The sequence below is a fragment of the Mustelus asterias genome, chromosome 7 (genome assembly GCF_964213995.1).
Source record: "Mustelus asterias chromosome 7, sMusAst1.hap1.1, whole genome shotgun sequence".
Classification (NCBI taxonomy): Eukaryota; Metazoa; Chordata; class Chondrichthyes; order Carcharhiniformes; family Triakidae; genus Mustelus; species Mustelus asterias.
Window position 1 is genome coordinate 80728301 of NC_135807.1, and position 13969 is coordinate 80742269.

The window sequence follows — 13969 nt, forward strand, 5'->3', positions numbered from 1 at the left end:
TGGGTGGGATTGTGGTCGGTGCAGACTCGATGGGCCGAATGGCCTCCTTCTGCACTGTAGGGTTTCTATGATTTCTATGAAGCTGCCTTCTTGAATTACTGCTGGCCATATGGTGGAAGTACACTTACACTGCTGTTAGGTAGGAAGTTCCAAGATTTTGACGCAGCCATGATGAAGGAACGGTGATATGATTCCAAATCAGGATGGCATGTGACTTGAAGATTTTGATTTTCCCATTTGCCTGCTGCCCTTGTCCTTTTAGATGTTAGAGATTGAAGGTTTGGAACAGATTGATGAAGAAACCTTGGTGAGTTTGCTGCAGTACATCATGAAGCCACAGAGCACTGGTGATGGAGGATTAAATGTTTAAGGTGATGGGTGGGGTGTCAAGCAGCTTGTTTTTTCCTGGATGCTGTTGAGTTACTTGAGCGTTGTTGGAGTTGCACTCATCCAAACAAGTGGAGAGAGAGTATTACATCAGACTCCAGACTTGTACCTTGACTTTGCTGGACCAGTTTTGGGGAGTCACAAGGCGAGTTACTCACCATGGAATTCCCCAGCTTCTGACCAGTTCTTGTAGCAATGGTTACCAGTGCTGGTCACCATATTGATTGTGGAGCATTCTTTGATGGCAAATGCCACAGATTATCAAGAAGGGATGATTAGACTTTCTCTTTTTGGAAATAGTCATTGCTTGGCACCTATGTGCCATGAAAGTTACTTGCCACTTATCAGTCCAAGCCTAGATATTGTCTAAGTCTTGCTGCATGTAAACATTGATTGCTTCGATACCTGAAGAGTTGTGAATGGTGCTGAACTCTGTTTTTATAATGGGATGGAAAGTCATTGATGGAGCAGCTGAAGATGTTTGAGCATAGGACACTACCCTGTTTGTCCTCCAAGAAAAAATAGTTTCTTTTGTGCTAGGTATGATGGTATAAGTCATTGCAGTTATTGTCTGCTGAATATTTTCTATGTTTACTAGACACACTGAGGTTACTGTAAGTGGTTTGTATTCAAAGAAAGTTAACTAACTTTGCTATCTTGCATTTGTTTAGATATTAAATGCTCAAAAGAGAAATTCAAAAACTGCAGCCTAGATTTTATGGTTAGCAGCACATAAATGACACTCAGACTTTCTATGGATGTAATTAGAAATTCATTTCAGCATGGCTACTTTTACAAGGAGATCTAAAGCAACTGTGCATCTCCTGAACTAATCAAATTCATGAATTCTTAATGAGCAGTGGAGAATGAACTCAAAGTACCATTTAGAATACTTAACTCAATTCCAAATCAGGTACAGAAGGCAAAATAAAGAGAAGAAAAGAAAATGAGATAACGAGAAACAAAAATGAGAGGCAGGAAAAGAAGTAATGTGTAAAAAAAACTCTAACAATTACAACCTGATGCTGAGATAATACACTTGTAAAAACATTGTTTTTCAGTGCCAGAGACCATTGCTTGGTTGCAATTAAGACTTATCATTCTGCTAAAAATCTTCTTGCATTAGAATGGACACACCTCATTTTTTTCTGGCAGGATATGGGTATCTAATGGGCAAAAAGAGCAACTTCACTTAATTCATACATTTTAAGGCAAGTTTCTGGGCGAGATATCGGTGTATCGCAGCTTCTGCAGGATCAGGGCAAATCACTGTAACTTCCTGATTTCTACATTTTGCTGTGCTTGTGCAGCTACTGGAAGTAACTATTCAATTTGCTCTTTAGTACTGGTGGCGTTGACAGCCTCGCCATTAATTTTACTACAAATATGGGCCAATAAAAAGAATTTCAACAAAGATACTATTCCACTGATGAGGCATTTTAACACACGTAGACAAGGCTTCAGCCTAACTTCTGGTGAAATTATGACTGTGGGAACAGCTCCAAGGAAATGCTGAATTTGCCTATGTATTTTACCTTTCATTACTCGTTAGCTTCAAATTATCGTGGAAAGGAAAGGAATTGTTGCTTGCAAGGAAACAAGATATGTGGATAGTTGCAAAAGCCACTTCCAAAGGTACTTTGTCTCTACACCTTGAGTCAGCTATTCCACTTTTCAAACCACCTCTCTGTCAATGTGATGTTAATCAGATAGTACATTAGTGTTTATGAACAGAGGGGCAGGAAGGCAGTGCTATCACATGAATCATTTGTTTCTTGAACTGCAAAGGGAATAAAATGTATGCTGCAAAATTATGATAATGGAATCTGCTGTTTAGGTGAAGTATTCCACTTGATCTCAACAGCAAATGTAATAATGCAGCATGCCTATAAATACTTAGGTCCAAATCACCATGCAGGTCTCTACTATAAAATTATCAATTACAAATTTAAGAGTTCTATTTGCAGATTTGACCTCGAATATCACTTGGTAAAATTAACTTCCTGTCCTGTTCAGCTGTTCCTACAATATTAATAAAGATAACAGCTGGACACTTAATTAATACCCAAATATTCCAAGTACATGCCCAGCTTCTGCAGATATATTTTCCAACCTTTACAAGGGGCAGGTTTCTTCTTATTTGTTCATGGAATGTGGATACTGCTGGCATGGCCAACATTTATTGTTGATCCATAATTGCCCTCGAGATGGTGGAGATGGGCAGCCTTCTCGAACTGCTACAATCAATGTGGTGAAGGTATGATTAGGTAAGGAGTTCCAAAAATTTGACCCAGCGATAGCAAAGGAATGGCAACACATTTCCAAGTCAGGGTGGTGTGTGGCTTGGAAGGGAACTTGCAGGCAGGATGTTCCTGTGCACCTGCTGCCCTTGTTCATCCAGGCATTACAATTGTGTCAGTGTTACAATTACTGTTAGTGTATTCCATTTTTGTAACAAAAAGATAGACATTTCCACACATAATATACCAGCTAATGCAATCGCTGGCGTATTTAAGTCATCCAAGATAAGATACAATTTGGAAGGACTAAACTTAACAATTCATAAAATAGCTTGCTCCAAATGAACTACCAGGATACAAAGGTAGGTGCAGGAATTAACTACAAGATACAAATTAATCAGAGTGCTTGGTAAGGGATTTCTCAGGTCTCAAATATTTCATTTATAGCCTTGCATGAAGTGATAGTAGTTTAAATTGTTAAAAGAAAACATTAATAGAAAAGTTTTAACAAACAATACGAAAATACACTGGACTATGAACCCCATAAGTCCATTTTTAAAACTTCAGGCTGTAAATTAACTATAAATTAAATTAAACTAATAAAACAGCTGAATTTTTCATTTTTGATGAATATTAATATTTGGATTCAGTTAAACACAATCGCTTGTCTTCTGAAGGAAGGAGAACTTGTGAACAGTTTCTGATTTGGAGAACACAATTTGAACTGGCGGGCTGATTTTATTAAGATTATATACACTGCATGACTTACATAGCTAGTTACGTTTCTTACTACAGAGTTATTTAACACACAGGAATATTCTTCTATCAAAGTCTAGCTTCTAGCATTGATTCATTACCATTTGATCTACAAATTTGTCAGGAAAACACAAACTCCAGTTACTATGGAGCAGCTTCTTGTCCCCCGATGATATCTGATAATGGAAACAACAGAATCATGATCTTTTTCCCCCCTGGGCTTTCAGAATAGCTTTGAATACAGAAAATTCTCTTCCATTCGGTTGTTAGTAAAACTCTGAAATTTAATTAGAAACCACTTCCTACGTTGAAATCTGTAGTTTGGTGCCAAGGATGCCTCCAAACCAGAAAACAATCAACCTAACTGTAGGCATTTATACAACTGATTTTACATTTTCCACATCAATTTACCCCTTAACCCACTTAAAGGCATTGACTCTTGCTGGGGGTATGGTTGAAAGGGCACCACTCATTCAGGTACCCTTCCTAAGGGCATATGCTTTTTAAGAACATGATAGGAGAACAAGTCAGCCACTTCACCTCTCAAACCCGCTCTATTGCTCTCGAAGATCTTGTCGGATCTGAATGTGACCGCAAATCCACTTTCCTGTCTGTCCCAATAACCCTTGACTTCATTGTAGATGAAACATTCATTCAGCCTTGAATAGAGTTAAATACAATAAGAAGTCTCACAACACCAGGTTAAAGTCCAACAGGTTTATTTGGTAGCAAAAGCCACTAGCTTTCGGAGCGTTGCCCCTTCGTCGGGTGAGTGGGAGTTCTGTTCACAAGCAGGGCATATAAAGACACAAACTCAATTTACAAAATAATGGTTGGAATGCGAGTCTTTACAGATAATCAAGTCTTAAAGGTACAGACAATGTGAGTGGAGAGAGCGTTAAGCACAGGTTAAAGAGATGTGTATTGTCTCCAGACAGGACGGTTATGAGATTTTGCAAGTTCAGGCAAGTCGTGGGGGTTACAGATAGTGTGACATGAACCCAAGATCCTGGTTGAGGCCGTCCTCATGTGTGCGGAACTTGGCTATCAGTCTCTGCTCAGAGACTCTGCGTTGTCGTGTGTCGTGAAGGCCGCCTTGGAGAACGCTGACCCGAAGATCAGAGTCCGAATGCCCGTGACCGCTGAAGTGTTCCCAAACAGGAAGAGAACACTCTTGCCTGGTGATTGCCAAGCGGTGTTCATTCATCTGTTGTCGTAGCGTCTGCATGGTCTCCCCAATGTACCATGCCTCGGGACATCCTTTCCTGCAGTGTATCAGGTAGACAACAATGGCTGAGTTGCAAGAGTATGTACCATGTACCTGGTAGACGGTGTTCTCACGTGAGATGATGGCATCCGTGTCAATGATCCGGCACGTCTTGCAGAAGTTGCTGTGGCAGGGTTGTGTGGTGTCGTGTTCACTGTTGTCCTGAAGGCTGGGTAGTTTGCTGCGGACAATGGTCTGTTTGAGGTTGTGCGGTTGTTTGAAGGCAAGAAGTGGGGGTGTGGGGATGGCCTTGGCAAGAAGTTAGTCTTCATCAATGACATGTTGAAGGCTCCAGAGAAGTACTGGACGATGAAGGGTACTCTATTGTAGGTATTCCCTTCGTCGTCCAGTACTTCCCCGGAGCGGAGAAGCTACGACATCTTCTCCGGAGCCTTCAACATGTCATTGATGAAGACGAACGTCTTGCCAAGGCCATCCCCACACCCCCACTTCTTGCCTTCAAACAACCGCACAACCTCAAACAGACCATTGTCCACAGCAAACTACCCAGCCTTCAGGAGAACAGTGACCACGACACCACACAACCCTGCCACAGCAACTTCTGCAAGACGTGCCGGATCATCGACGCGGATGCCATCATTTCACGTGAAAACACCATCCACTAGGTACACGGTACATACTCTTGCAACTCAGCCATCGTTGTCTACCTGATACACTGCAGGAAAGGATGTCCCGAGGCATGGTACATTGGGGAGACCATGCAGACGCTACGACAATGGATGAATGAACACCGCTTGACAATCACCAGGCAAGAGTGTTCTCTTCCTGTTGGGGAACACTTCAGCGGTCACGGGCATTCGGCCTCTGATCTTCGGGTCAGCGTTCTCCAAGGCGGCCTTCACGACACACGACAACGTAGAGTCACTGAGCAGAGACTGATAGCCAAGTTCCGCACACGAGGACGGCCTCAACCGGGATCTTAGGTTCATGTCACACTATCTGTAACCCCCACGACTTGCTTGGACTTGCAAAATCTCACTAACTGTCCTGGCTGGAGGGAATACACATCTCTTTAACCTGTGCTTAATGCTCTCTCCACTCACATTGTCTGTACCTTTAAGACTTGATTACCTGTAAAGACTCTCATTCCGACCATTATTTCGTAAATTGAGTTTGTGTCTTTATATGCCCTGTTTGTGAACAGAACTCCCACTCATCTGATGAAGGGGCAGCGCTCCGAAAGTTAGTGGCTTTTGCTACCAAATAAACCTGTTGGACTTTAACCTGGTGTTGTGAGACTTCTTATTGTGTTTACCCCAGTCCAACGCCGGCATCTCCACATTATATTTAAATAAACAGGATTTTATAGGGGATTCTTCAGCAGGAGTTTCAAAATGAATCTCTCTCACTCTATGCATTGCAGAGTGCACTGGTGTGATTCACTCCAGAAACCAGCGGATGGTGCCTATTCCTGCTGGACAGGCTGGCAGAATAGTGCTGAGCGGGCCACTGCACATGCACAGTGCCCCCTGTCTTCCCAAACCCAGGTCCAGTGAAATCACCAAACTCAACACAGCCAAGAGATTCAACATTGCAGAAACAAGTTGTGCCATCAGGAGAACTATGCTCTGTGCAATCAGGACAATCCATTTTCAGGCTGCTTTTGTTGCAAATTTGTTTGACAAATTACTATGTATCAACAATACTTTTCAACTTGCATCAGGTTTTATTATTTTATGCCTGTCCTTTCAAGTTTGATACTGAAAACATACCTTGCTTTTACTATGCAGATGAATCGATAGACAAACTGCTGTTCAAAACTATTGAAGAATGGCATATGTATTGGGTCTAAACTCATTGGAGTTTACAATTTTGCTGAAAGATCACAGAGCCTGAAGCAGAAATATTACAATGTGATATTTGGAGAGGGGACCATTAATAATTTATGATATTGCTAGCGATATATTTTAGCATTTTCCACGTCTTCTTGGTAGTGTCAGCTAGAGAAGGTACCCCCCCATGGCATTTTGTGCAGGACCCCTCAAAGTAGTATTCTGAAAATTTGAATGAAGCGCACAGTAGCAATGGTGGAAGCAAGAGTGTCACTTGGAGAAACAGACATTGGCCACATAGCTGCTCGAAATAGTTTAGCTCAGATTAGATTGTATCATCATCCCTCTCTTGGTAGTTTATGATGACAGATTTATCAGCTTTATGTCATGGTTCAAGGTAAATCAAACATTTAGCCCCTTCAATTCCACAGAGTTTACAATGAAATCTATAGTTCATAAGTGAACCTTCATATCTTCACACATAAATAATAAAATGCAGCTTGACATAAGAATTTTTTCATTAAAAAAATCTATGATTCAAGAATTTGACAATGGTAGATAGACAGACTTTCATTAATATAATGCTTTCTATGACCTCAGGATCAAGTAGCTAGGAGATAGATGACAACAGAAGTTTGATAACCAAATTGTTTTATGGTCAATGAGGTACTTTTAAAGTGTAACCACTGCTGTAATATAGGAAACTCAGCATCCAATTTGCACACAGCAAGCTTCCCACAAACAGATAAAGATCATATTATCTGTGATTGTGACCCAGGGATAAATGTTAGCCAGAACACCAGGGATAACTTCCCTGGTCTTCTTCAATATGCTGACACAGGATCTTTTATATTGACCCAAGAGAGCAGAGGTGATTGCTTGTCTTATCTGAAATATTGTGCAATTTGACAGTGCAGCATTTCCTCAGCGCTGCACTGGGGTGGCAGTCTCTATTTTTGTTGCCAGGTTTCTAGAGATGCACAATTGTTAGCAAAAGTGTTAACAACTGAGCCATAGCTGACATCATCAACAAGATCAGTTTCAAAGACGTCAGCACTGGAATTATGCTGTGGAATAATAACATTTGAATGGTTAATGCATCTCTCTGGAATTTTTCTGTCTGCTATTTTAGTGGAGATGTTAGCCTATTTACATTTAGAAGGTGAATGCTTGTCCTAAAATAGAGCAACGAGTTTTAGAAGAATGCTTTTGTCTTCACATGCTATTAATCCACAGAGAAATTAAAGTCTTGTGGCAGTAAACATAATTGTTGCTCAATTTTTGTGATAAAACAGTATATTGGAAGGGCACAGGGTATGGGCGGCATAGTGGTTAGCACTGTTGCCTAACTGCCCCAGGGACCCGGGTTCAATTCGGGCCTCGGGTCACTGTCTGTGTGGAGTCTGCACATTCTCCCCGTGTCTGCATGGGTTCCCTCTGGGTGCTCAGATTTCCTCCCACAGTCCAAAGATGCGCGAGTTAGGTTGATTGGCCATGCTAAATTACGTCGTAGTGTCAGGGGGACTAGCTAGGGTAAATACATGGGGTTATGGGATAGGGTCTGGGTGGGATTGTGGTCGGTGCAGACTCGATGGGCCAAATGGCCTCCTTCTGCACTGTAGGATTCTATGGCTCTATGGTATGGGGAATTTTAACATTAAAAGAAAGTTAAATTTGGGTCGGGTGGGAGGTTAAAGTGTTAAAAATCTGAATCCTGGCGCCTACCCACCTCCAAACCACTAAATCCACTAATAATATGGGTGTTTCAACACCCGTGTTCTGCATGTCAAAACCATACAAAATCATACACTTCCTGAAAGCGGGAAAGAAATTAGAAGCTGAGGTGCCTCAGCCCAACTTTGCCTTCTACTTGGAGTTGGTGTCAGAGTAACATTGGAAGAGTACTTGGTAATGGGAGGAAGGAAGAAAATAAGGCAAAGAAAATTGTATTTCAGTATATTTCTAGAAGTTGAAGAGTGTGAATTTAAGCATTGACTTAGACCTAATTCTGACTAAATATGTTCATTCATTCATTTATTAGCCACAAGGCTTACATTAAAACTGCAATGAATTTACTGTGAAATTCCTCTTGACGCCACACTCCGGCGCCTGTTCAGGTCAACGCACCTAACCAGTACGCCTTTCAGACAGAGAGGAAACCGGAGCACCCGGAGGAAACCCACGCAGACACGGGGAGAATGTGCAAACTCCACACAGACAGTGACCCAAGCTGGGAATCAAACCCGAGTCCCTGGCGCTGCTAATCACTGTGCCACCGTGCCGCCCCAAAACGCAATTGAATTCAGACATTTTCTCTTGGTAGCAAGCAGGATTATGATTTTACAGTGAATGAAATTTTAATCTTATAATGAAATCCCTTATACAAATCTAAGCTTTGCATTGCAGTTGCTTGACTTACACATTTTTATGCTGGGGAAAACGGTTCAAGAAGGAACATTCTCTCAAGTGCAGTAATCTCTATCAACAAACTATGGTTTAGCCCATTTTTAGATTTATTAAAAGGCAAACTATATGAATTCCAAAACTCTGCACTGTAGCTAATGCAGAGCAATTGACAGGATCATTTGTTTTTAGACAAAGTAATTCTTTTATGCTTAGCTGGGATTCATGCCATGGAATGTTGGGGAATTGTCACACAAAGCAGAACACAATTATTAATGCGTACCTGAAGTTTAAAAAAGAACACTCAATTTGAATGGCAGCATCTGTATGCACCAGATGACAATACGACAGCAATGATAACACTCAAACTGATGACATTAATAAAAGCAAACAAAAATATTGCTTTTTAAGTGTTCTCAAAACTAGACAATCTGCTTCCGTCTGTGGATAGAATTCGGAGCAAAACATATTCATAATTACCACTTGTCTTTGTTTGAACTTTACACAAAATTATGTAAGTGGGTTTTTAGTGAAGCTCCAAAATATGATGAGCTTGACCAAACTCCTGACCTAATTATGCTTCATAAACAGTCAAAATTTCAAATAGATTATCCACAAACAATAACTAATAATAACCATGGGGAATGAAGCTCAACGAGCAGGTCTCGGGCCACATTTCAAGTGTCTTGAGTGTTCCCAAACTGATGATCTCATGATCACAATCATGTTTTACTTTTCTGCCCAAACGACACAAACACATCACAGATAGTTACACATTCTATCATTGGATTAAATGCCCATAAACCTCACTGACAAACAACATTTCTTTGGTAATTATATAATTTATGGAGCCTGCAAATGGTTAAGTCCCAAACCTTCAGCAGTACATAGTGCTGTCGGGAAAGAGAAGGCAGCTCGAGTGGTGCATGCATAGTGGCTATGGTTGCAGTAAGTGTGTCAACTGGGAGAAATAGACTTTAACTTCACTATTGCTGGAATAGCCCAGATGAGATTAGAACATCATTTCTGACTTAAATTGACATTTATTTATGCTGTCATAGTGAAAAATAAATCAGCCCTTTAAGTCCATTAGTGTCACAGAATTAATAAAAGTAGAATCACAGAATGGTGTCAACACTAAAGGAGGCCATTTGGCAGATTGAGTCCATGATGTTTTTCTAAAAAAACACATGTAGTTCATACATGTGCTTTTACAGTGAACTAATAATGGAGGGGAAGAGAGACACCATGTATCTTTTGATTATATTAAAATCTAGAATTCAAAATATTAACAACATAAAAATAGGCCATTCAATCTCTTGAACCTCTTCCACTATTCAGTTATACCATGGTTGATCTGAATCTTAACTCCATCCATCCTGCTTAGTTTTCTAACCCGCAATACCATTATCAAATAAAAATCTTTCAATCTTAATTTAGACATTTTCAATTGATCTCACCTCAACAATCTTTAGGAAGGGTGGCAGGGGCTTAAGAGTTGCAGATTTCCAGCACCCTTTGTGTGAGGAAGTGCTTCCTGACATTACTTAAATGACCTAGCTCTAATTTTAACGTCTGTTTCCCTTGTTCTGAAAGGACCTGCCATAGGAAATAGTGTTGCTCTAATAAACACATCAATTTTTTAATGGCCTTAAAGAACTCAACTAGATCACCTCTTAATCTTCAATAATTACATCAAAATATTGAACTAATAACTTGCCAAAATAACATATTTCCCCATTTTTACATTGACAGTTTCAATGAGTTATATTGGCTCAATAGCAACGCAATCATTTAATTGAGAACAAAGAAGCAACAGAAATTTGACAACACGGTTCTGAGATTACGCGTTATGATTTGAAGGTAGCCAGGCACAATTCGTCTTCTTTAAAGTTGTTCGTTATGAAACACTTTCAAAACTAGAGCTGAATTCCTCAACCAGTTATGGAACACGTTGCAATTCTCAACTTACGCAAATATATATTATGACCAATATTCTCCAATTTTACTTCACAAAATGTTTGGCATTTTCCAGAAACAAAAATGGGAAATTTAGCTTCATAAGTAAATGAATGACAGTGGTGGTGGGTGAGGGAGAGGTATATTTTTCACAATAGAAGCATTGTTCTATGGACAAGAAGTGAAGGTATTCATTCCTACGTTCAGAGGTCCACAGTACAAAATAGCTTTACAGCCAATGTATAACATTTTAGCAATTCCTGAAAGCAGTGCCTATTTTGAAGACTGCAAAGGAAGATCAGTTCATGATGGGTTTATTTCAGTAAGAGTCGTGCAATGTTAGAAACCAGTATAAAGAGCCAAAAATGCATAATTTTTAGCCTGGAGGTAGGTAGGGGAAGGTGGAATATAATTATTGAGTTATCACTTCTCGGAGAAAGGAGGAAATTCAGCAAAAAAAGAAATGCAGTATGTTTCCTAAATGTGTATTGGTTCACAAAGATGTGCAGGTTAGGTGGATTAGCCGTGCCAAATTATCCCTTAGTGTCCTAAAATCGGTAGGTTAGGGAGATTAGCGAGGTAAATACGTTGGGTTACGGGGATAGGGTCTGGGTAAGATGCTCTTTTGGAGAGCCAGTGCAGACTCAATGGGCCGAATGGCTTGCTTCTGCACTGTCGGGATTCTATTCTTTAATTCTAAGTTGTTATATTGTGAGACTGTTTGAATAATTGTAGGTTTGAGCAAAATCATATACCACCTTTAGCTTCAAAGATTTGCAAATATTAAGTCACATATATTTCAACTGGGTTCAAATTAATCATGTTTAGAACAACTTTTGAAGTTAGTCAGAATGAAGGTAACTGCATAATATAACTCACCTCGAAGCAGCAATATCCACTTTGGTTCTGGCAATTGCTGCTGCTCGATGTGCTCCTTCTGTCGCTCTCCCCACTTTTTCTTGGATTTTGCTGGTTCTGATGGGTATAAGGTGCTTTTTCTTTCCTCGAACTAAAATGTTATTTTTATATTTTCCTTCTTCCTTTGTGCCATCTGGAAAAGTCGTACATCCATAACCATTCCTCTGATTATTCAACCACTCTCCCTCGTACTTCATACCATTGGAGCGCTCACTTACACCAAACCCACTGCGTTTATCATTTTTCCATTCTCCCATATATGATTCAGTCGTGGTAGCATCGACATGGTCTTCCACTGGTAAATATTCAGAATCGCCTTCTCCAAAACTGATTGTCGAGTTGGCATCACTATTTGCTGAACTTATTCTGCTCATTGATGCTTCACTCCGAGCAGAGCTACGTTTGCTAGCCAAAGATGACTTGGATTCGGACCTTTTGAGCTTTAGGTTTCCCAGAAGTGATCCTCTTCGGAAAAAGCCCTTTTTCTTGCCAGTCATTAATTCTGTATCGCTGTGAAACGTGAGCACAAAACCCCCTCTTGTGCCAGCTGGACTGTCGGCAGATATGTCATGTAGAATTGTGCCGTTGCTCTGTTCGCTTCGAAGGGATGCCAGGGAGGTACGGAGAGGTGAGCGGATGACTGTGGCCATACCAAATGGCACACTCTGGCGTACACCATATCCATGACGCATTCCTCCGGCCCACTGTCCTTGGTACGTTCCTTCAGAACATGGATTAAAAATGAATTACAATGTGCACTTAAACTTTAAATACCCAACACATATATTTAATGGACACGTGGGCCATTTTTTTGATAATCCAGTTGTTATTGCCCCTTCAAAAAAGTATACTCAGCAACTATTTGTAGTTTTTCAGCTTTTTGTGAATACATCAGACTGCAAAATGAACCAGGAGTTACATACTAAGTTTTAGTGTTTTGCTTGATAATATTTTTCTGCACAATTATATGGATAAGTAATTTTCTCAGCCTTAGCATCTTTTAGTTATAAAGCCAATACTGAATCTCATTAATTCTGTTTTTATGCTACCATAATTCTCACGGCTAAAGACTATATAGATTGGTGGCAAACAATTCAATTAGATGTTACAATCCTGTTTTTGTTCTAATTTCACTACCAGGATTGCTTATTGAATACCAATACTAATAAGCGAGTACGTTCATAGATAAGGAATTATTAAAAGATGAACACTGTAATGTGGGCTGGTGACTTTGGATGATGTTCCAGCTCAGCATGATAAGATTACTTGCTATTTGTCTGCCAAGGATATGAAATCTATGTTATCAATTTCTGCTACCTGCAAATTCACTCTTGATCACATCCTTAGAGTATGCCACAAACAGGTGTCTGTCCCATAGGCAGAAATCAGACAGTTGCCATGAGTGGACAAAGGATGTAACAAGATATGCAATTGTGTGGTGGTGTGAGATGCTAAGAACCAGTAGAAAAACTCGGTTGGAGTTCTGCAATCCAGGCAGCTTCAACTGTGCAGACTTTGTGCGGTTATGCTATCGTTTTAACTTCATCTGTGTAATGAGCTGTTCAGGTGGTGCAGGCATGTCTGCGCCTTACAAACTTTCAGCCAATGGTGAAACTTCAAAAGTGAAACAGCTAATACTGTGTCTTTGTCTTTCGCAGATACTTTATGGAAAGGTCTGTGACATTGCATAGATTTGGGAATCAATGTAAAAGTTTACTTGATGCCACCAGTACATATAGACTAATCCTCATATGGTCTTCTTGCAAAATTATGCATTATACTCAAAGATTAAAGGATAGTATAATCCTTTGGTCCATCATTTCTACACCTGCTTTCCGAATGAGCATTTCACCTGGTGCCATTCATTTTCTTGCCTTCTCCCCATGACCCTTCTTGTCATTTCTTTTCAAATAATTGCATTCTCTCCCGAATTCCTCAATTGAATTGATGAAACTAACTAACACATTAAACAGAACTGGAAAATTCTCGGAAATATAATTTTAAACAATATAGAAACATAGAAACTAGATGGAGTTGGCCATTCGGCCCTTTGAGCCTGCTCTGCCATTCATTTTGATCATGGCTGATCATCGAATTTAATATCCTGATTCCCCCATATTCCTTGATCCTTTTAGCCCCAAGAGCTATATCTAATTTCTTCTTGAAATCAGACAACGTTTTGGCCTCAACGACATTCGGTGGTAGTGAATTCCACACATTCGCCACCCTTCAGGTGAAGGAATTTC

The 13969-nt window shown here is 40.2% G+C and overlaps 1 protein-coding gene across 3 annotated transcripts in view; it reads right to left on the reverse strand.

The window, feature by feature from the left end:
- The window catches only part of jph1b (junctophilin 1b), a 130891-nt gene that overhangs the window by 103118 nt on the left and 13804 nt on the right, over positions 1–13969 (reverse strand). For all 3 annotated transcript variants that reach the window (XM_078216329.1, XM_078216331.1, XM_078216330.1), the window contains exon 2: positions 11685–12444. In XM_078216329.1, the coding sequence (XP_078072455.1) occupies positions 11685–12444 (760 nt within the window). The remainder of the gene's footprint in view (positions 1–11684; positions 12445–13969) is intronic.